At 42.4% G+C, this 25,263-nt stretch overlaps 1 protein-coding gene across 1 annotated transcript in view; it reads right to left on the bottom strand.

Moving 5' to 3' along the window:
* Positions 1 to 25,263, bottom strand: part of LOC308157517 (receptor-type tyrosine-protein phosphatase U-like) — a gene marked incomplete at both ends in the record, with an annotated part of 138,676 nt that overhangs the window by 7,733 nt on the left and 105,680 nt on the right. Inside the window, 13 exon segments of the mRNA XM_080531078.1 lie at positions 3,560 to 3,709; positions 4,873 to 5,008; positions 5,490 to 5,644; positions 5,822 to 5,938; positions 6,946 to 7,043; positions 9,307 to 9,343; positions 13,484 to 13,501; positions 15,348 to 15,424; positions 16,630 to 16,702; positions 18,739 to 18,926; positions 19,249 to 19,409; positions 19,880 to 19,909; positions 21,249 to 21,387. Of these exon segments, the coding sequence (XP_080387204.1) occupies positions 3,560 to 3,709; positions 4,873 to 5,008; positions 5,490 to 5,644; positions 5,822 to 5,938; positions 6,946 to 7,043; positions 9,307 to 9,343; positions 13,484 to 13,501; positions 15,348 to 15,424; positions 16,630 to 16,702; positions 18,739 to 18,926; positions 19,249 to 19,409; positions 19,880 to 19,909; positions 21,249 to 21,387 (1,379 nt within the window).

Consider the following 25,263-nt stretch of genomic DNA (forward strand, 5'->3'; position numbering starts at 1 on the left):
AATAAATATTTTACACATTATTTGTATAATGTAATTAATAGAAATGCAAATTTAAAATGTTTAAAATGCCTAAAATTCAAAACAAGTGCACCACATTAGAAATTAAATGGTTAGAACATTGTTGGAGAGGATTTTGGAGAAGCCTGTCTTATTTAAACCTCAGACTGTGACAGGGTGTGGTGAAAAAGTCCCCAAGTACGGCAAGGTCATTTTTTCCAGTTTTTTTTACAGATTATAAAAGTGCAGATTGTAAGCTTTCAAATAATGTGTCATATATTGAAAACTGAGTTTGTTTTGCTCTTGATTGTTGAAGTGAGTTGGCTCTTGATTGTTGAATCACCATGGCGAGATCAAAAGAGCTCTCTGAGGCCTTCAGAAAGAAGAGTCTGGGAAGGGATCAAAAAAGATCTCCAAACAATTAGAAATCAGCAATTCCGCTGCCCGGAAAATAATTTACAAGTGGAGAACATTTAAAACAACTGCCAACATGGCCAGGTCAGGCTGTCCTCGCAAGTTCAGCCCAAGAGCAGACTGCAAGATGCTTCAAGAAGTGTCCAATAATCCTAAAAATGTATTCATAATAATGTCATCACGGGACCTACAGGTAGTCATCACGACTCTCCAGTAATCCTAAAATGTCATCACGAGACCTACAGGTAGCATTTGGACTAAGATTTTTTTTCGTTTTTACTAAGAGAGTGGAGACATCATTTATACAGCATAGTAAGTGATTTAATTCTAGCTTTTACCTTGTGTTACTGGTAGTTGTGTGTTAGCTGTTTGGAGTAAACTGTTAATTTGGGGGTAAACTGTTAGCCTGAAAACCAGTTTCAACTGAAACCACTTGTGTTTGAAGCCAAATAGCCCTCAATTTGCACTGGGAGGAGTTTTGGACACCTCTCCAGCTATTAAAGCCAGTGCCTTAGTGACTAGTGTCATACATTTGGACTAAGAAAGTGGAGACATCTTTTATACAGCATAGTATGTCTGGACCCCCACCAATCCGGCTTCAAGGCTGGGCACTCCACTGAGACTGCTCTCCTTGCTGTCACAGAGGCCCTCCACTCTGCTCAAGCTTCCTCCCTCTCCTCTGTGCTCATTCTCCTGGACCTGTGTGCTGCTTTCGACACAGTCAACCACCAGATCCTTCTTTCCTTCCTTTTAGAACTGGGCATCTCTGGCAACGCACACTCCTGGTATGCTTTCCTACCAGGTGACTTGGAGAGAATCGTTGTCTTCTCCACGAACCCTCATCACTGAGGTACCAGGGCTCTGTCCTAGGGCCCCTACTATTCTCCCTCTATACCAAGTATCTTGGCTCGGTAATCTCCTCACATGGGTTCTCCTACCACAGCAACGCAGATGACACTCAACTCTTCCTGTCCGTCCCCACCTCTGACCTACATGTGGCAACACATGTCTCTGCATGTCTCGCTGACATGTCTACATGGATGTCAGCCCACCATCTCAACCTTAACAAGACTGAGCTACTCTTCAACCCTGGGAAAGCCTGCCCTCTCCAAGACTTCTCCATCACAGTGGAGAGCTCTACCCACTGCCAGACAGCCAAGAACCTTGGAGTGATCCTGGACAACCGCCTATCCTGTGCGCAGAACATCGCAGCAACAGCACGCTCCTGCAGATTCTTCCTTTACAACATCAGAAGGATACGACCATTCCTCACCAGAGAAGCAGCGCAACTCTTGACCCAGTCACTGGTCATCTCCTGCCTTGACTACTGCAACGCACTCTCCTTCGCACCCTTCACTGGCTCCCGATAGCAGCTTGCATCAGATTCAAGACCCTGGTGCTTGCCTACCAGGCAGCAAAAGGGACAGCCCCTGCCTACCTGCAGGCAATGGTCACCCCCCAAACTTCAGCCCATTCACTCCGCTCCTCCACCTCTGCTGGCCGACTGGCACCTCCACCTCTACCCAGCTTCCCACAGCTGTCAGAATTGCAGAGTCACTCTCCATCTTCCGTCGGAGACTGAAGACCCATCTCTACAGGCTACACCTTAACTGCTCCTCCTGAGACATCTACTACTCCCCAGCACTGTGTCTCCTGAGACACCTGCTTTCCCCTATACTGTGTCTCATAAGATTTCTACTTCCCCCCTTGTACTGTTTCTCCTGTGTCAAAAAACAACAACTGGTGAAACTACGAATGGTGAACTGATGATTCGCTTGCTTAGTGAAATTTATCGATTGTAAGTCACTTTGGAATAAGGCGTCTGCTAAATGCCCAAAATGTAAATGTAAAGGTAGCTCTTGCCATAGTTGATGTCAAAGTACATGCATTTACCAACAGAAAGAGACTGTACAAGTTTGATTTTCATGGGAGGTGTGCAAGGAGGAAACTCTTGCTGTCAAAAAAAAACATCAAGGCAAGACTTAAGTTTGCCAGAGAATATCAGGACTTCTAGAACAATGTGCTTTGAACAGATGAATCCAAAGTTGAATTATTTGCGCACAGTAACAAAAGACGTGTTTGGCGCAAATCAAAGAGTGCATTTGAGCACAAGAACCTCATACCAACTGTGAAACATGGGGGTGGAAATGTCATGGTTTGGGGCTGCTTTGCTGCAGCAGCGCCTGGCCAGCTCACTATCATAGAATCCACTATGAATTCTTTATTGTATCAGAGGGTGCTTGGGGAAAATGTGAGACCATCCATCCAACAATTGAAGCTGAAGTGGATGTGGACCATGCAACATGACAATGACCCAAAACATTCCAGTAAATCCACCAAGGAATGGCAAGGAAAAAAACAAAATAGAGTTCTGGAATGGCCAAGTCAAAGCCTGGATCTTAATACTACTGAGATGCAGTGGGGTGATTTGAAATGGCCTATGCGTGCAAAACACCCCTCAAACATCACACAGCTGAAATAATTCAGCATGGAGGAGTGAGAAAAACGTTCTCCCAGTCGTCAGAGACTGGTAGACAGTTATAGAAACATCTGATTGATGTTATCAGAATCAGAATTGCTTTTATTACATCGATGTACAGGTACACAGAGTAACATTCTTGGGTTCAGGTTCATTTGACATTGACATTGGGGGCAGAATACAGCAGTTTTTGGTTCAATTACATCACCTTTATCTATAGATATTGTTTGAAAGACCAAATATGTTCACTAAGTATGTCCACTAATGTCAACTAAATATTTCATAGGGTGTCTCTATAACAGAAGCAGAAGTACAAACAAATATATAGTATATAGAGTTTTTCTGCTGAGTGAAATTCTGACTGTGATGTGTTCACCTTTGTTTGCAATTGAACGTTTGTCAACCTGCACAATGTATATTGTTGGTTATAGATACAATGAATGTGTCATTATGAAATTAACTGTAGAATAACATTTTCATTAGATGACAAATTATACTGTTTTGATGCACTGATATGCTTTTGTGACATGTATTGTGATATACATTTTGAGAGTTAAAAACTCAAAAAAACTATAACAATGATCAAATGAGGAGTTTGATTATTGTCCTGGTGGGGGAAGCTTACTGTACCAGAGTTTGTGTATACACTGTTGTGTGTGTGTCACTTACCTGGAACTCCTCTCTGAGCTGTGACGTGTTGCTCTGGGAGTCCACTCTCAGCATCTCTTTATAGGTGAGGGAAAACTCATTAACTGGGATGGCCGTCTCTCCACACAGACAGGCCTCTAGTATGGCATCATGGATGAACACATACTGCTCCTGAGGGAGAGAGGGGAGAGAGGGACAGCGAAGGAGGGAGGGACAGAGGGAAAGGAAAGGTGGCAGGGACAGTCAGAGATAGTCAAGGTTTTTATTTCTATCACATAACTGTCTATAAATGGGGAAGAATTTAGAAAAACATATCCTTACATATCGTCTTAGGCAAAGCAATTAGCTGGTCCATTTGTCTCATTTGTCAAGACATTGGGTCTTACAAACTTGATAAGCGCATGGAAACGCGCCTCGGCTAGCAACAGAGCAACACAGGCTCAACGCTGAGGCAAAAAAGAAACAAGTATATATATATATATATATATATACTGTATATATATATATATATATTCAGCCATTTAACTGACGTTTTTAACCAAAGCGACTTACATTGCAGTGAGTGCATACATGTTTCAGTATGGTCCCAGCAGGAATCGAACCCACAACATAAGCATTGTTAGCGCCATGCTCTGCCAACTGAGCCACAGAACACCAGCCGGGCTGTGCATGTTTGTATCAGATATCCCCTGGTGAAGAGCTTGACGTCCCCTCCCCGCCCACACACAACATACATACTTTTCCTTTCTTAGTTGGGAGATAAGGAACTAAGAATACAGCTGGTTTAGCTCACCTTCCCCTGACCACAATAGAACTACCATTTTGTTGTGCTGAATGAAGAGAGGTGACAGACTAAAATGATGGGTAATGTGTGCTATGTTTGAAGATATTTTACTGGTGTAATCATAATGTTTTATGTGACTAAACACTCAACATGTGGTGAATAGATGTCTGATATTGAACACTTTCGGACATCATTGTACAGTTGATTCTGTGTTTATGTTCCATAACATAATCCATAATAGGAACAGATACATTTAGAATTGAATATTGAATGATCTTTGACCAATTTAGAGTAATTAGTGGTCATGAACTTGATCCAAACACATCCCCTTATCAAAGACTATACAGAGAGGTCAGACAAGGCCATGTCACCTGGGAAGCTAAAAGTTCCTCTTCCAGATGGATCCAACCGGACATAAACAAAAGACAGTAATTGACAGTGTTTCACAATCTATTTAGTACAGGATATTGTGTGCTAGACATAATGTTAGATGGTTATTATTATTGTGTTGTGTAGACTGTAGTCTTGTCAACCATTATATGTCTCTCACCTCCGTCTGGATCATGTTGATACGTCTAGAGCAGAGTGTCTTGACACAGTTGTAGATGTCCACCACTCCCTCACACTCAGCCATATCCAGCATGACGTCCAACACAATGTAACAGCCTGTCCTGCCAGCCCCCATACTAGCACAGAGGAGAGAGTTCAGGGGGTCAAACAAGATCAACTCGTGGTGAGGTTACAGGGGGAGGGAGTCGATCTTCCCATCCATTAGCCAGGCATGATCAAATGTGACAGCAGCTGGTGAAACATGTTCCAAATTTTATTCAGAAACATTTAAATAAATGTCAACGTTGTTGAAAATCAATGACACGCTAGTCAAGCCAAAACATTGCAATGCAATGGATTCAGTGAGTAATCCCCACTACTACCACGTTAACTATAACACTACTATACATTGTTAGCAGGCTCACAAAACAAGCTGCGTTGATTTTCAACAACCTTGACATTTATTTAACATTTTCTGAATAAAAGTCTGAACAATTGATCGGTTGCCGACTTGTTCCCGGTTTCAGCAGCTGCTGTCACATATGCAGTAATGCAGGAAGAACCATTTGTCCCTAGTAGCTCTCAGAGACAGGGGATGATGTTTGTTTGATCAGTTACCTGCAGTGTACCACCACAGGCCCAGCGTCGGGGGGTGTGGAGGCCTTGACCCTGCGGAGGAAGGCCAGCAGGCCTGTGGCATGGTAGGGCACCCCGTGCTCTGGCCAGGACGTGAAGTGGAACTGGCACACCTCGTGTTTGGCAGGGTAGCCTCTCTGTAGAAACAAGAACACAGTCAGTGGAGTGCTATTATCAACATGCAGACATTAGAAACCTATTTATGCATTATAAGGATAGCTATCAAAAGAATTGCTTAAATGACCCAGGGATTCATTCCTACCTAAATGTTTTATTATTTGTCAGTAAGTAAATGTGGCGAGGCAATTACTCACCCGTTCCATGGCGAAGGTTCGTACGGTGTACTCTGCTAGTGTTTCAGTCTTCAGAAGTGTGATCTTGATGTCTCCATACAGTTCACTATCTTCAGGCCAGTACTTACAGCACTTCATCTGGACACATCAAGAGCAAATACAGACAAATTGACTTAACCAAAAGTAGTTTTTAGGTAAACGTTTTTTCTGAAGCTGTCCAATGCATGTTGTTGGGAATATTTTCATTTTATTTGATGTTTGGACAGCTCCGTTCATCATCACAAACATTGTGCACCTGTCTGCACAGTATGTGCCAACATAGTGTCATAATTGTCAACATCAGTAGCCTAATGTCTTTTGTCATAATGAAAATATATTATGCATAGTAATCCTGAACAACTTATATAATGCATCATTGTCATCATCGTAATTGTATTACCCTATATTATAGTTTGACAACTCGGTTCATCATCACAAAGTTGTAATTTTAGAACATCATGACAGTACAATCATTCCTTCATCACAGAATTTGTATATGGCTACATTACCATCTTGCATGATCTTGCAGTAGCAAGTTCGAAGTTCGAAGCATTGTTGAGAACATCTGACAGAGAAACTATACTAGTTGCGGCTGTCTCAATCAGTTTTCCACCCTGCTCACACATTCTCTGCACATGTCCTGACTGTGTGTCCTGGCTGGAGTTGGCGACAGTGCTTTATAAAAGTACGAGAAATGCTTTTATCGTCTGATCTGGGCTATGAAAAACATTACAATGGCCAAGGCATGAACTTGTAGAACATGAAAGTCACACTGGAATCTACCTAATTTGGCCAGGAACAAAACCGACTCTGCCATTAGAGTAAGATTAGGGAATTGAGCAGAACGACAAATGAGAATGACAGCAGTAGTACCACGAGTGGCCACTAGGAGTGCAGGCGTGCCCTTTGTGGCCCCACCATCAGTGAGAGTGGTCATCATTCATGACCTGAAGGTGGATTAGATGAGCTACTCCTACACAGTGTAAAAGGCCTTTGATGTATGATGAATGATAAATAAAAAAGCTATACAAATAGTCATTCATCCATCATCCTAGAGGAGGTAGAGGTCACACGAGAGGGAGAGAGAGAGAAACCGACAAACCTACCCTGCCCACCTCCACCAGTTTAGTGATCATGACGATACTGAAGCAGTTCTCCTGCCACACCATCCTCCAGAAGTCATAGATCATCTCCTGCTTGGGACCTGTGGAGGTAGAGGGGGAGAAGCACAGGGGGAGGGGAGAAGGAGGAGGAGGAAAGGAGGGATGGGGGAGGGGAGGAGAGATGGGTTGATAAGTCAGGAGGAATAGCAGCAATAACCATCATACGCCTGTAGTACAATTCATGCCAAAGGATAAAGTAACAGTGTGTCATTTCATGGACTATAGATCTCTCTCTGTGTTCTCACACAGGGAGGAATGCCATTTCAATACCCTCACAAATCCTGGGCTGTTCTGCAAACAAGCCCTGTATAGGCCTATGTCTTTCTCAGCTGCAACTTGCTGACACAAATCACAAACTGTGGGGGCGGTGGTACTTTCATTGATTTCATTATACTATGTGATAATGTCATACGGCTATATCGCCCATACCTCTTGTATCCCAGTATAACGGTAGCTATATGGCTTTTTAATGCTAAAGATACAATACCAATTAATTCCAAGCACTGCTTGGCATTTGAAGTGTATTTAATATAAATACACAGTGACCTACAGTATGCTATAGTTAACATAGATAAGGCATTGTTAAAAGAAGGTCATGCTGTAATACACACAGACATTTTTTATGATAGTGACAGGGTGGGATTGCTTTCTGCATAACCATAATAATCATAATAATTATAATAATATGAATAATAATAATATGAATAATAATAATAATATGAACAATAATAATAATGATAATAATAATAATAATGCATAATAATAGATTTGGATGCTTTGTTTTTTTATTACTCTATTATTTCTATCTATACTAGGATATAGAACATGTAGAGCGTATTGTGCTTTGCTGTCAAGAGATATCAAATACAATCAAGGGAAAAGCAACAACACTCATGTGTATCTCGTAGTTGTCATGACTCAAGGTGTCTTAACACGATGACGCATTTCGCCCCAGGGCAAACTCAACAAGGCTCTGTGAAGGCTGTATGCTACAATAGGGGGAGGAAAACCTTGCCTGGCGTAGAAAAAGGGCTTCCAAGGGAACAGCCTGCCAGGCAATGAGTACTGTTTTCCCCTCAAAACCCCTGACTGGGCTGTTCTGTGCCTGTCTGACCCCAGGTAACTCGGTGACAGGCCCCGTGGGATTGAAATATAGGATGTGGGTTGTGTTTTCTAACCACATTCCCTATGCCTCTCTACATGGTAATCCAGTAAAGTGCTCCCACTTGAGAATGGATGCCAGTGATCCAGGCTCCATGTATATTATTGATTATGTGATGACTTTTTTGGGTAATTTTCATCACTGGTGTGTCCTGGTGTATCAGACGAGGGGTCAGATGAGGCTTGATGTTTGACGTGGTAAATATATTGCACGCTGCAGCATGCTGTTGACGTGGACGCAGGGAGTCAGTGCTCACTGGGCATCTTTCTTCTCCTCCTCCTCCTCCTCCTCCTACACTTCCTCCTTGGACACGATACACAGTTGGCCCTAAGCAACTGCGTCCTCCTACAGTGGTATGTCTAAAGCACATTAGCACAACAATTTCCTCCCTCTTCTACCGCATACACATAATATATATTATACATGTGTATTTCTATAGTCAATATATATAAATACCGGATACCGGATTACAGAGTATAGTGTGTGAGCATACAAGAGAGAAATGAGACGCGAGAAAATAAAATGAGCGAGGTGATCTCTTACAGCACTTCTGTGGGGTAGTGGGAATTGGAACCAAAGAGAAAAAGGCAGAGACACCAGAGGGGAATTACACACTGAGAAAATAAGATCAGAGCTAGGAGAGAATGAATAATATGTTTCTCTCTCTTTCTTTTGTGCGTGGTGTATGTGTGTGTGTGCGTGCGTGCGTGCGTGCGTGCGCTTGTGTTTGGGCATGGACGTCTCCCTGTGTGTGTGTGTGTGTGTGTGTGAGCGTGTGTGTGCATCTGTTTGGGGAATGTAACTTATATTCTGACTTCTGACTCCAGGGAGATGTTGCACATGTAGACTGAGAGGAGGGAGAGACACTGAGAAACTACTTAGCAGTGCTAGAAAAAAAAAAAAGAAGAGTGATGTCTGGGCTGTGAAGATCTTCCCAGACTGGTGTGTGATGAAACACCAAGTCTGTGTGTTCAGGCATGAATTATTCAAATCACTCATTTAATATCAACAATGGCAAGGCTTAGCTGTTCTGTACATACAGTACACGGTCAGAAAATATAAGAAAAACCCATACAGACACAGTAACACAACACATTTACATAACACATTCTTTTCCAGTGAAAAGTGCACCGTGGACACACCTTGGGTGGCGATGAAGTGGTTCGAACGTTGGTACCCCTGGGATAAAAATAGAGAGACAGAGAGAGAGAGAGGAGACAGACAGACAGACAGATAGTTAATAATTAACAACAGTGTGAACATGGAGTCTTGAACACTCATCTTGAACACCCCCATCTGATGCATTGCATCTACTCTGTGAATAACACAGCGGTTTCCATATTCTTAAGCGTGGATAACTGATTGCCGAAGGACAATAGTCTAAAGTGGTATTGAGGGGGGGCTCTCTTGTGAATGGGTAGATTTCTTCCAATTGCTTTGTGATTACTGTTGATGCTGCGTTCCGCCGCTATGGTGCAGAGATTGACCGTTAAACACAAAGGGTCCCGTAAGAGTAAACACTTTACAATCATTTCAGGCTGGTTCTGCCTGGCCGGTGACAGTCCATTTCCACCCGAGTAACTGGGCTCCATTTTAGAGACTAGCTGACAGTTCTTTGCATGCAGTGACTGGGCTCCATTTTAGGGACAGGCTGACAGTTCTTTGCATGCAGTGACTGGGCTCCATTTTAGGGACAGACTGACAGTTCTTTGCATGCAGTGCAGTGCAGTGTGATGGGCTAATCAAAAGCATAGCGACAGTGAGGAATCTTTGACTCCTGGAGCAATTTCACCTGAGTGACAGTGACTGATATGGCTCTCCCTTTTCTCCTCAGCTTTGCATTAGTGCTGGTATGATACAGCATGGACACTCTGAGAAGCTATTCACAGTGTTCACTGGCCCTCACCATACCAACCCTATGAGGTGAATGCAAAGCAGGAAAGCAAGACAAATCCATGACCTTAAGCTTGGTCCCTGTATACTCTTGTGTATAATGGAATCCTTCCCAACACCCACACGTGTACACACTCACCCCAACACATTCCATCATCGCCATGCTACATAGAGGGAAGTGGAGATGGATGACCATTGCCAAGAAAAGAGTACGGTGAACTGTTTTCCCATGAGCCTCTGGTGCTGAACTGCCCTGGGCGTTGCTAGCTCACCCAATACTAGCTCACCCAACACTCATCCTGTCTGTCACCTAGGCAACCACACTGTCCAACAGCAGACAGGCAGGGACATCAAGCAATGTGAATTCAAAATGGGATGAAATAATAATAAAATAGGAAGTAAAGTAGGAACTATGCTTACCACAAAAACATGATAAAAGCCAATCATTCACATCACAAAAATACATGTTTTTACAAGATGGCAAAGTGATGAGAAATGAAGTAGCAGTTTTTTAGTAAAAAAAAGTTGCATTTTTGACAAATCTAGAACCAACAGAAGGGCCATCTGATGGGTAAATATTTCAGATGGTATCTATATCCAAAACCACAAATGTTTGACATTTGAATAAAGTAAATATACTGTATATACTGTACAGTCGGTGAAAAAATCCTCACAAAAGGGGGCAGTAAACAGACTGACAATCCCTGAGTGTATATGTTAGTGTGCTTTGTGTCAGGCTCTACCCAGAGCATGAGCATGGTGCACCTGTTGTGTTGTGGCATGTTATATATTCTGGCTTCTAGCTGTGCATGTCTCTGCTCCCCCCGCTGGATTGGCTGCTATAGCTCTTTCTCGTGACAGTTTGGATGGGTGGAGGCCTAATACAGAGCCCTAACTCCAGATGTGTCCCTTACCTAATCCAGAGCCTTAATTCCAGATGTGTCCCTGACCTAATCCAGAGCCTTAATTCCAGATATGTCCCTTACCTAATCCAGAGCCTTAATTCCAGACGTGTCCCTTACCTAATCCAGAGCCTTAATTCCAGACGTGTCCCTTACCTAATCCAGAGCCTTAACTCCAGGGGGGTTATTTATAAAACGTTGAGTAGAACTGGCTGTTACAGACTTGTAGGTTTTGTGTGATGTCCTGTGTCTGTTTTTGTTTTGCTTCTGTCTGTCTCCCCCTAGGTGAAGTGGTGTGCATGTGGTTCCTCCCCTGTTGGTCGTTGGGTACTGTCCATCATCGTTGTCCCGTCAGCCCTCATCTGTGTTCAATCGTCTATCAGTCCCTGTCGTCCAATCCCAGAAGATCTGTCTCCTACTTAATGTGTGTTGTGTCATGTGTAGCGAGAGAGGGAAGGGGTGATTTTTTGTTTGATTCTCTTTTGTTTAGAGTCTGTTCACAGAAGCTGTTTCTTTTGTTCCTAGTTGATTGTTGGTTTAGTGTTTGTTGGTGGACCCCGGTTTTCTCTTTTCCTCGCCACGGGAGAAAGACTAGGTAAGATACCCTGGGGTATACATTTGTATCACGTAGGTAACCACTGTCTAAAAACACTAGGTTAGAAGCGAGCGGGTGTCACCCCCCGTAGTTTCTGTAGCAGGTAGTTTAGGTTCCGGGTAGGTTAGATAGTTGTTATGTGGCATAGGTAGGTCAGAGGTGTAGGGACGAATAGGGCTGTGTTTGTTGTTTTGTGACACCGTTCACATGGTCCTATCTATTTGTAATGGCATTACATCCTTTTATTTAAAAGGTATCCTTTTGACTGGTTGTCAGTTAGTTGTTGCACTACAACTAGAACGGCTACGCACACAAAGATTCTGATTTATAACAGTGCGCACGCATGTCCCACACCTTTTTCCCTTCATAAATCACAATCAACTCTAAATTTTACGCACGTGAGCGAGTCCCATCCTTTTAATGCCCATAGTTGCCTATAAATGGTCAGTGAAACTGATATTAATCCATACTGACTGTATGACAACAATGTACATGTGATAACAATATTATATGACACTGCACTCATATCTGCCCGACTGAAGCATCGAAAAACGCCATCAGTTTAAATGTAATTTGTCCTACTGTTTTATGAGAATACATTTCATAACTTGCAAGTATTGTTTAATAATTACAGATCCAATCAAATATGATTCCCGATTAAACTGTACAACATATTTGAGGGGGTTGTTTGCAATAAAATATATTTTAAAATCTTTTTTATATCCTTAATATCTCCAGGGGGGTATTCCATCAACGTCGCTAAAGGACAATCCAGGCTTATTTTGATAAATCCTGCAAGATTTATAGAAAAATCCAGCCTTATTTTGGTAAATCTTGCGAGAGTTATCAAAATAAGCCTGGATTTTCCTTTAGTGACATTGATGGAATACCCCCCTGGGAACTCTTCATTAGATCAGATTAGATTCAACTTTATTGTCATTGACAGAGTACTGAGAGTACTGAGTACTGAGACAACGAAACGCAGTTCGGCATCTAACCAGATGCAAGTAGTGCCATGAATGTATGGACAGTGCATGGTGTACGGTATTACAGTGAGTAGGCTATTAGTAAATTAGAATAAAATCAGTATATGTGCAATTAACATGAATAAAAAAAGTTAATATATGTGCATGAATGGCAATATGATGTACAGTAAAGATATGTACAGGACGAGCAAAGATATGTACAGTTAAAAAGGGCGATGGATATCAATACATGTGCGTAGAGGAGCACACATTTTCACGCCAAGTTGTTTTTTTATACAAAGTTGCATATGCATCCTTTTTTGCATATGCAACATTTATAAATGACCCCCCAGGTAAGTCCCATGCCTAACACAGACCCCTAACTCTATGTGAGTCCCATGCCTAACACAGACCCCTAACTCTATGTGAGTCCCATGCCTAACACAGACCCCTAACTCTATGTGAGTCCCATGCCTAACACAGGCCCCTAACTCTATGTGAGTCCCATGCCTAATACAGACCCCTAACTCTATGTGAGTCCCATGCCTAATACAGGCCCCTAACTCTATGTGAGTCCCATGCCTAATACAGGCCCCTAACTCTATGTGAGTCCCATGCCTAACACAGGCCCCTAACTCTATGTGAGTCCCATGCCTAACACAGACCCCTAACTCTATGTGAGTCCCATGCCTAATACAGACCCCTAACTCCAGGTGAGTCCCAGACTACAGATGAAAGAGTGGGGTAGACAGCAGTAGTACGTTTGGGTAAATTAAGACTCGGGGGAGCAGCAGTGGCTTCAGGCAGAGAGGCTCAGTGGCTCGGAGCAGGAAGGACTCACTAAGAGCTTTGGTGTTTGGAAGGAGCAGTGGAGAGGTGGAGCGGTGGAGAGGTGGCAGGGGGTACAGAGAGGGCACAGAGCGAAAGAAGGAGAGATGGAAAGAGAGAGAAGCAGAGTACTTACTTCCCTGTTTATCCGAATCTAAGAGGTCCCAACGGTTGAGAAATAGGGGAGGGAAACAAGAGAGAAAGAGAAGAGGAAAGGAAGGGAACAGAAGCTATTTAATGTGACCAAAGAGCAGGAGAAGAGGGGTGAGAGGTTAGAGAACATGGTGCCAGGCCACCTGTAGAGAGAACATTATTCCTAAATGCCTGCACTATGACAAAGCAGTGAGAACCACACATTATTGTCACCTACTTGATAAGATTAAGCACCATTTACATATTTCTGCATAATGAGCGTGGTTATATTTGGGTGATGTACATGAGACATAAATATGCTGGTAAAGTGGAACGCCACTGGAGACAGCCAAACAAATGTTCAGAACTGTAAAACTGACAAGAACATTTAATGATCTGGCTGCTTAATGTACTCCATCCATAATATAATTGAATATTCTTCTTTATTTTGCTTTCCCCATCATTTCAGAAACAGTTTGATGATTTCTTTTTTTTAAACAGTTGGTTTTGATCGACTAGTCACAGTTAGCCACGTTACTTCTAATAGCACACGTCTCGAATACCAAATACAAATATTTTATCACGTTCAACAATCTAGCTAAAATAGCTGTATTTACAGTATGTTGTAAAGTATGGACCTTTCTATACAAGGTTGTCTCCTGACATTTTCGTTGCCATGGTATTCTTTTCACTTTACCAGCATATAAAGGTACTACACACCAGAATTCTAGAATTGCCTGGAAAAAAATCCTTTGGAGCATGCTTACTTAAACCCCAGTCCCATCACCCTTGAATTTTCTTCTTTAAATAAACCCAAATCGTGGCGAGACAGAGGTGGTTGCTTTTCTAGTTAACCTTTGGAGAATGGCAGTGGACCCACCATTCAGCCCCCAGCTCCTCACATTAATCATTTACCACCGCGACTAGCCAGGGGTCCTGCCATGACACGGAGGCAACAGTGTAGACAGCACGCTTAATGATGCAGGGGTCCTCACGGCCCCCATGCTAATGGAGCTGTTAGAAAGGGTGAGGGGGATAAACTGGCAGAGCGCTCAGCTGCGAGCGCTGACCTTAAGCACTCCCCTTAAACCACCTCCACCCACACATGCTGAGTCAGGCCTCCGCTACCATTCCCAGCTTCTTTTGTCCATTTTACCTGTCTTTTGTTAGGACACTAGTGAAACAATAGGAGATAATAAAGCATTCAGAGTGAAGCGAGCCCTGCCGAAATGCTGTTCAATGTTCTCAGCTCTTATTGGGCACTTAACTTGACAGGGCTGCGTTTATAGCAGAGGAGTAATTGTTAAGAGAGGTTTTTGCAGTCACCTTTGAGTAACTTGTGCTGTATGAGTGAATCACACATTAGCATACACACTAGCACACATGCCACTGTCTGGGTCGGAGTTTAGGTATCCCTCCAACACTATACTGTACATGTAGCTATGCTTAACACAAAGCTGGCTAAGATAGCCTATGGACTGCTGCTAGGAAATTCACTGAAGCTGAACTATAGGTCAAAATCAGCCATTTTATATGAGACCAAGTGTTGCTTGGAGTCAGACTTAAAAGAGCATTTGGTGAGTCAGAGAGCAGACATTTCAGGCTGATGGGATCTTATAGGATCTTTGGTGTTACTGAGACAATGCCTCATCTCAAAGCCCATATCCATGCTGTGCTCAGGTGCTAGGCTGTGTTATCACTTGAGGGACAGAGATTTATAGGGGTGTCACATCTACCCGATACCCAGGAGTCTCCTAGTCTCTACATAACCCTCACGGGAGGGATCATAGCCTTAAGTCTCAATTCTAGGAGACAGCAGTCAGAAAGAGATGAGGAAGAGGACAAGCAAGGGTGAGAGGGCAACTTACATCTATATAGTTGGCGTTGACATAGTCTGAGTTGGGGTCTGCCAGTAGAGAGTGAAGCTTGACCCGATGCCGATCATCTGAGATCATGAGAAACAAGGAGGGAGAATTTATTCTTGAATTAATCTTGTATTACAGTTTTTCCCAATTGCTAAAACACAAAAGTCAATTCTCTCGACCAAATGACCAGTTCTCTAAACACATTTAATAAAACTAGCTCCCATTTGCCAAAACCATAAACACATTTCACATGAAGACACAATTCACAAAACACAATCCTCCTTTTCTCATAAATCTAAACACATTTTGTCTTGCTAAAACACAAGTTGCAAAAAACTCTGCTCACATTCTCAAATTAAAGCTCATGTGATGCAAAATGCTTGCCACAGTCAGCAACATTTTAACACAATGAACACACCTGGCTTCATTCATTAAACATAACGACTCAAAATTTAAGACACTTGTTGCAAATTATTGTGGTGTGTGTGTGTGTGTGTGTGTGTGTGTGTGGTATAGTTCCATAAATAAATAAAAAAACATCACACCCTGAACATTGTTTTCAGTGAGTATTGTTGTGTGTAATGGATCCTCTGTAGTGTTTGCATTGAGTTGTGATACAGTACAGTAGTGTACATGTTACGGTACATGTGGGAATACGGTACATGTGGGAAAACTAGGGTTAGGATTAGGGGTAGGGTTAAGGTTAGGGTTAGGGTTAGACATGCCAGCATGTACCAAGTCACCCAAGCACCTAACCCTAACCCTAGTTTTCCCACATGTACCGTAACATACCGTACATACTGTATTTTCTGTAGATTTACATACTGTTCATATGAAACACACAAATCTATGAATGCCCAATACTCTACAGTGATATATTCTGAGAACAGATACTGTAAGGTTTCTAAAAATGTGCTTTGGCAGTTGTGAAAAAAAAGAACATTCTCACACACTGAACATTATGTTTTCAGTTGTTTTGTTGTAGTCTGTAATGATGCTTATAGTGTTTACATTTTTGCAGGCTTTGAGCAGCTGTTTTGGTGTGAAAGTTTGAGTTTTGAAGAGAGAAGGTGTGGTTTTGATTATGTAGCTTTAGAAAAGTGTGTTGTGTTTAGAGTTTTGGGAAAATGGAGGAAAGTTTTGTGAAATGTGTTTTAGCAATTGAGAAAAACTGTAACAATTCTTAGAAGAAATAAGGTCACACTTTACACACTGTCTGAAATTGCATGGTTGAATGAAGTTGAACGGTTTATGTCATTGCGCAAGTGGAATAAGTTGAACTTACGACCAAGCAAACTATCATGTCTCCCCTTGGTCTTGTCCTTCTTCTTGGTGACATCCCAACCATCGAAAAAACTCTGAAAAGACAGCAATTGATAACAAAGGAAGTGATATAGTATCTGTGTGTCATCAGATTGAAACATCTCATTGAACCAAATACTTAGCTACTCTGTTACCAGAGCAGTATTACCCTGAGCTTGTCTGATTTAACTTCATCATCTTCACCACCACTTGTCTTTTTGTTAGCCACCATCTTTTTGTTACTTGACATCCGCTGGAGCATTGTGAGGAGAAGCAGAGACTGAGAGATGACACACGCCTTTGAAAGATGGCTGAGGCCTTGAGGGGGCGAGGGGAGGAGGGCTGGCCAACTGGAGTTACTTTCATCCTCTATGCAGTTTTGCGCCCCGCAGCCCCAGTGCTTTATAATACCTCAGCGTTAAAGTGCTCAATTTGTGACAGCTGTTTATGACAGCCATCTACAACACCTGGCAGCGCGGTGAGATGAGCCATTGAATCTCAATCAACGTTATGAGAGGGAACGTTTTTTTTCTTTGAACGAAAAAAACAACAACACCAAAACAGAAAAATGAGTGATGTCGCGAACTCCTGAGCCAAGTCATGTCACATTCCCACCCTGCCAACGTTAAGTCAGGATGATCTCCTCTCTGGGTCCGTGGGCACATCCAGGCGCTCCGACCGTAGTGCGCTAAGTCCCTCATCAGATCCGGACTAATCCCTGTGGGCGAGGGGGGCCAGAGTCAACCCACCTGGGGCCCAGGGCCAGGCCAGGGAGAGCATGCTGATTAGGGGATTACACCTGCGCCTGTCTCCTACACAGGTAATTCCAGGTTATCTAATCCTTCTTAAGAAATGCTCCTTCTCTCCCTCTTTGTCCATTTCTTACTCTCTTCTTGAAGCCTTGCTAACAGCCAATCCAATCCAAGGACCCCACTCTCTTTTTATTGCTCATGCCATTCAGAACCAGTGCCGTAGCTGCTGTACAGCAGGATATTATCATTGATGGTGTGGTTTTGAAACCATTGTTCCCTCTAATCATCCAGCCCTGTTTTGATAAAGACTACAGCAGGGTCCTGACATTAGGGTGATTCATGAGGCTTGGATCTATCTTGCATTAGGCCTGTGTCATGCCTAACACAAACCCCCACAATGCTTTGCAAAAAAGCCTGATCAATGGTGGCTGCAGCGCCCCTGTGGGAAATAAGGGTTATGAAGTCTGACAGGAGTGCTCACGCTGATCCCCTTCATCTTGTTTATTTCTCCAGGCAATGGGGAGCGAGACGGGGGAGTGAAAAAGCAACCTGGGTATTGATTTTTGGGGAGAATTTGTAGGCCCCTCAGGGGATGGCTTAATGAATCGAAAAGCGCATCTGGATTCCTGGAGGTAGAATTCGGGTACAAACATGGCTAAACACTGCTGGGTGCATAGGGGGACTTTGTTATAAAGCACAAAGAGAACAAAAAAAGTGACTTGAAAGGCTTTAATGAGTCTACACAGCGGCAGAAATGTACCTGCAGTGGAGATGGTATGAAATAGCTTTTCAATGAATGCTTCTGAATTATAACGTCCAGCCCAACCGTCTCAACACAGAGGACTCCAATTTGCTGGAGTGAAGTGTTGAGCAGAGCAAAGCATGCCTAAAAACAACAAGAATACTCTTCGCAGCATGATTTTTTGTCAAAACTATTTCCTAATTAAACCGCGTACCTGCAGTATCTATACACTACAACAAGTGAGGGTAAGTGAATTTGCATGACTTAGAAGTTAGGAATTAGTTAATATTTTGTGTCAGAAGATTTCTGAGATTAATTTGAGTAGTTAAGGTAAGAGAAGCTGTCAGGGAAAAGAATTAGCAAACATCATAATAAGCAACAATCATTTTAAAAGATTGCGGTTCATAGCACAATTCGATGTCTAGCAAAGGTAAGCAGTATTCAAAACTGCCATTGGATTATGTATCATTGTGTCTAGTCAGACCCATTTTACATATTTTTATATATGCAAATTGGACAAACAGACATACAGACACACACACACACACACACACACACACACACACTCTCACACACTCTCACACCCTCTCTCTCTCACCTCATACTCGTGTTTGAAGCCATATCCCTCAGCAGTCTTCATCTGGTTGATGTGTTGGAGAAGGTCAGCTACGCGTACTGCGGGGTGAAGCTGACCCGTATGATAGGGCGAGCTCTTCCTCCGACAGTGTCTGCGAGGGGAACCACCGAGAAGGCTGCTGGACTCGTTCACCGAACTTCGCTGCTCATCTAGGCAGACAGACTTAATGTTATTGACATAATAACACAACATGATAGACGTCAAATAAGCGTTGGCAGTGGAGATCAGTTGACACCTGCTCAAGCCCATTCAATTCACAGCCTGATGAGTCATCAAACATGTGTGATGACTGGCACTGTGAAACACAGTATTTCAATTGAGGTTGGAGGTCATTTCTGTGTAACAGCACATTAAGGTGTGCAAGTGAACGGATGGAGATACGGTACACAGTTGAGTAAACAAGACTGAAAGTCACGTATAAGAAAAGACTGCAGTGCCCTTGCTCGTGTAAAGAGTACAGGGTGTTCTTACTTCGAGTGTTGCAGTTGCTGCCGTCCAAGAAGGAGTGTGCTGTCCGTTCATCCTGCTGCAGGGTACTCTGTTCTGTCATGCTGCAATCTAAGGAGCCCTGCTTCCTCGTCTTCTCCTGCCGATACGCCATGGCCGCCTTGTTGATGGCCACTTTCTTTCTGCTGCAGAGGTAATGTCAGAGAGGGGACAGAGGAAGGGGGGCAAAATGAGAGAAAGCAAGATAAGGAGATAGGAAGTGAAGAGGAAGGGGGTTTGAGGAGATGTGAAATTGGAAGGAGGGGGGATAAGAGAGGTACGAGATTGAAACGGGGGAGTGGAAAGGGAGATTTGGTGATAGCAGAGTGAGGCAGAGAAAGAGAGGCAGAGAGAAAGAGAGAGGCAGAGAGGGAGAGAGAGAGCGATAAAGAGAGAGAGAGAGAGAGAGAGAGAGAGAGAGAGAGAGAGAGAGAGAGAGAGAGGGAGAGAGAGAGGGAGAGAGAGAGAGAGAGAGAGAGAGGGAGAGAGAGAGGGAGATATATGAAGGATGAGGTGGAGATAGACTATGCTTGTCTCCTAAGTTTCACCCTGGGCTATAGAGGGCAAGCAGGTGAAGATGGGCCCCTGAGTGGAGGGGAAGAGAGGAGTCACTTACGGGTAGTATGAGTAAGAATAGAAGTCCCTTCTGATTAGCATGAAGAAAGAGGGAGAGATATAGATAGATAGATAGAGAGAGAGAGAGAGAGAGAGAGAGAGAGAGAGAAAAGAGAAAAAAAAAAGAGGTGAGAGGTGTCCATGGTTATCAAGATGGCCTCCAGAAAGGCAAATGAAAATGCTCATTGTTAAATGTTGGAATGTGTTTTGGCAAGCGACCATGGAACAAACAAACTAGACATAATAGGTAAGACTCCTAAATAAATTGCTTATCGTCACTTTTGGAGCACACATGATCGACTAGAGCACAAAGGGAACACAGATGCTGCACTATATTAACTTATGGCCGGCTAGCATTGTGCATTCGACTGGCCGAGGGAATGAACCTTATCTGTCTGTCACTATTCTCCTCTGCTTTCCTCCAGTAATTCATTCCCTCCCCCTTAAGAGAAAAACCAGTGGAGGAGCACGGTAATTCTATCCAAAAAGGTAAAAAAAACACCATTCCTACCCAATTACTAGCTCATCCACCAGCACCACACAGCTGCTCTCTGCATGGAATAACATGCCCCTGGATGAAATATTTCACACTAAAATGAGAGTTCAACCCCGGCACGGCGAGGAGAGAGGAGAAATGCAGTGCAGGTGCTGTCTACAACATCGGTGATTTTATGGTGGAATATAGCCAATGAAGGCACATTTGAATTTTCGGGTTAGGTGTGTGCAGCCAATAGACAGACCTTGAAATTGAAAAATGAGATGAAACACAAAAGCTTGGCTAGTACAGTATAACTGCACAGCATTTAGAATTAATGCTCTGCCATGTCTCTAGTACGGGGGATAATTTAGTCTCAATACCTGATGCTTAGTGGACTATGACTGCCAAGATTTAGAGATAGAGAAATTGTCGCTCCATGAATAGGATGTGCCGAGCACACAGTGGTGTAGGGACATTGGGGACAGGCAGACAGGATTTGGCCTTATATGTGACAGCAGCTGGTGAAGGCAGGAACAAGTCGGCAACCAATCAAAGCGTTCTGACTGTTATTCTAAAAACTGTAAATACATTTCTATGTTGTTGAACATCAATGACACACTCGTTAGCCAAGCCAAAGCATTGCAATTCAATGGATTTGGTGAGTAATCCCCACTACTCTACACTAACAGTAGTAGTGGGGATTACTCACTGAATCCATTGCACATTGCATGTTTTGGCTTGAGTGTGTCATTGATTTTCAACAACGTTGAAATGTATCTACAGTTTTCAGAATAACGGTTGCCGACTTGTTCCCGGTTTCACCAGCTGCTGTCACATTATAGGCCCCTCTCACCCAGAAATACCTCAAGGATGGCCTTTATAACACACTCACCCCTTTTTGACCACGATGACAATGGCCCCCAGAAGCAGGATGAGGACCACTAGCCCCCCAGCACAGGCCCCTAGGATCAGCCCCATGTCCTCTGCATGCTGAGACACCTCCAGGGCTCGCTTATGGTCCTTACAGGCAGCTAGAGGACAGTGACAAAGACAGGAGACAGAGACAGATCAGCATCGAACAAACAGGCCACCAGTGGGAGGTGAGACATCAGTGGGACACTAATTAACAACTACTCTGCCTAGTGTAGCATCCAATGATCTATATTGGTTAGGCGTTGGAGATGTCGTTGGATTGATTTATGCATGCCGAAGTAAACAAACCAACTACAGTAAACACACTACACCAGGACGTAGGTTGATGCATGCCAATGCATTTTTTAAATGAAATGACATATCACGTATGGCAAAACTAGGAATGTGCAAGTCGTCACATTTTAAGCATTCAATTTGTGATTTGTCATCATCTTGTTCATCCTGTAATGTGCTCCCAGGGATGTGGAAAACATGAATGTGTAATTTAATTACCATGGGCTAGGCTTCTGCTGAAACGAGCCAAATCTCAGCAGTACAATGATGTAAAAAGTCACCTCTCTACCCCCAATATCGAGCGATTGACTTGCCATTCTACAACTATAGTGGGAAAAGTCAACCACAACAGCCGTGGTCAGTGCGAGTGAGGTGGCAGTGTGGGTAGGCAATTAAAGCTATTTTGATATGACAGTCAACAAAATGATATTTATCATGAATAAATAAATACTGTATATACCCCTAGGGTCACTTGTAGGGTGGGCTGGCTCTGTGTGCAAGTGACTTTGTGGGCTAATCTATTCCATTAGACCAACAATATACAGTGCCTTCGGAAAGTAATCAGACACCTTCATTTCAATCATCAATCTACACACACAACTATCCCAGAATGATAACATTTAAATATAGAAATACCCCATAAGTATTAAGACCCTTTGCTATGACACTTGTCATCAACAAATCACTCAATAAGTTGAATTGAGTCTATCTTAATGCAAGGATAATAGTTCATGTAATTTTGGAATCAATTACACCCTGTGCAGATCAGGTTGTGTTTACAAACGTAGCAAATGGAGAGAAACAAAACTGCCCAGGAATGCGACCCTGAGGCCTGGGGAGACACAGTCGATGGGACATCATCACCTCAGTCACTCTACAACATTGGTCTATAACCAAGTGGCCAAATAAAAAAGGAATCTCATATCCATAATGTGTTTAAGATGGACTCAATTCAACTTATTGAATGATTTGTTGATGACATTGCATTTTAGCTCATTTTAAGTGTGTCATCATAGCAAAGGGTCTGAATACTTATGTACATAAGGTATTTCTGTATTTCAATGTTATTTAAATCTGAATACATTTACTGACATTTAAAAAATATTTGTTTTCACTTTAATTTTAAATGGAGTCTAGAACACCACAACATGTGAAAAAAAGTGAAGGGATGAATACTTAATGTTCCATAAGTAACAGTGAATACATTCCATGACTGTATGTCAAAATGTTCATATTTTACAGGAGAGTGATGGGCTGTAAAGATAAAATTATTGTTTCCATGGAGTTCAGATTTGAAGTTATTCACATGATACCTTCTTAATAAATGTGTTATTGATGTCATAATTAGTCCAAATTTAGACACAGACTCTGTAGTTATATTTAGGTTTAATTATATATATATATATATATTATATATATCTCATGCTGAAGTTAATTGAACGTGACACATGTGAACAACCTAGAAAAAACTAGGAATTTAACTAGCAAATTTGTAAGAAAAGTAAGACACCGAAGTACCGTGACATTTAATTGGTTTCTATGGTACAAGTGAGCCACTTGGCTGTAGTTGGTGAAATCATGCAGTGGCATAACTATAGCATCGTTATACCTACCTCCTATCCAGGTATATATCTCAGTGTGCCATCCTGAGCCAATGGACAAACTAACAGTTTTTTTTTGTCTACAGGTGACATCATCACATGATCTTGCTGTGATTCCTCCTGGGGTTCAGTTCCATACAGAAACAAAACACTGCAATACAACACTGCTGCATGGAGAAGACCAGTGACACCAATAACAGCGGGTGTTGTAGTATTGTAGGGACGTAGGTTGCTTGTCAACTATTTAATAAATATAATATACAGTTTTTCTCAATTGCTAAAACACATTTCACAAAACTTCCCTCCATTTTCACAAAACTCTAAACACAACACACTTTTCTAAAGCTACATAAGCAAAACCACACCTTCTCTCTTCAAAACTCAAAATTTCACACCAAAACAGCTGCTCAAAGCCTGCAAAAATGTAAACACTATATGCATCATTACAGACTACAACAAAACAACTGAAAACACAATGTTCAGTGTGTGAGAATGTTCTTTTTTTCCCGAACTGCCAAAGCACATTTTTAGAAACCTTACAGTATCTGTTCTCAGAATATATCACTGTAGAGTATTGGGCATTCATATATTTGTGTGTTTCATATGAACAATATGTAAATCTACAGAAAATACAGTATGTATGTTACGGTACATGTGGGAATACGGTACATGTGGGAAAACTAGGGTTAGGGTTAGGTGCTAGGGTGACTTGGTACATGCTGGCATGTCTAACCCTAACCCTAACCTTAACCCTAACCCTACCCCTAATCCTAACCCTAACCTTAACCCTAGCAACCCTAGCACCTAACCCTAACCCTAGTTTTCCCACGTACTGTATTCCCACATGTACCGTAACATGTACACTACTGTACTGTATCACAACTCAATGCAAACACTACAGAGGATCCATTACACACAACAATACTCACTGAAAACAATGTTCAGAGGGTGTGATGTTTATTTATTTATTTATGGAACTATACCACATACACGGTACATGTATTCCCACATGTACCGTAACATGTACACTACTGTACTGTATCACAACTCAATGCAAACACTACAGAGGATCCATTACACACAACAATACTCACTGAAAACAATGTTCAGGGTGTGATGTTTTTTAAAATTTATTTATGGAACTATACCACACACACACACACACACACACACACACACACACACACACACACACACACACACACACACACACACACACACACACACCACAATCATTTGCAACAAGTGTCTTACATTTTGAGTCGTTATGTTTAATGAATGAAGCCAGGTGTGTTCATTGTGTTCACATTTTGCTGACTGTGGCAAGCATTTTGCATCACATGAGCTTTAATTTGAGAATTTAGAGTTTTTTGCAACTTGTGTTTTAGCAAGACAAAATGTGTTTAGATTTATGAGAAAAGGAGGATTGTGTTTTGTGAATTGTGTCTTCATGTGAAATGTGTTTATGGTTTTGGCAAATGGGAGCTAGTTTTATTAAATGTGTTTAGAGAACTGGTCATTTGGTTTAGAGAATTGGCTTTTGTGTTTTAGCAATTGGGAAAAACTGTAATAATTATAATATAATATATCATTAATTTTAACAGGTTTATTGTGCAGTGCTCAGAGAGAAAGAGTGAGGGTTTAACAGTGGAAAGCAGGTTATTATCCTCATACAGGGGAATTGTATTCACCTGGGTGAGTCTACTAGCAGGGAGAGAGAATCAGGCTCTGTCACAGGAGTGCGGCTTGTCACAGTAGGCTTCGTCACAGGAGACCACTGATCCACTTCTGTGTTATTGAAAAATGCTTCCAGCTAGACGACCCAGAGTCCAACCACAATTCCACACATACTCCCAGAAACACAGACTCCCTAGCAAGGTCTCACTCCAATGAAAACCCTTCATAATGTTCCATCATACTAAACAGACTTGGAGGAGGAGGAGGAGGAAGGACATTGAATAGATTTGTTTTCAAATATTTCAGTCTGAGCGGCCAGAGTGTGTGGTCAGAGTAGACAGCTGGGCACGCTTGGCTTGCTTTAGGGAAGGCCCTAGTTACCACAGTGAATGCATTCAGATTCATTCAGTCAACCATTTTCCT

The sequence above is a fragment of the Nansenia antarctica genome (genome assembly GCF_963989245.1).
Source record: "Nansenia antarctica genome assembly, chromosome: 5".
NCBI lineage: Eukaryota > Metazoa > Chordata > Actinopteri > Argentiniformes > Microstomatidae > Nansenia > Nansenia antarctica.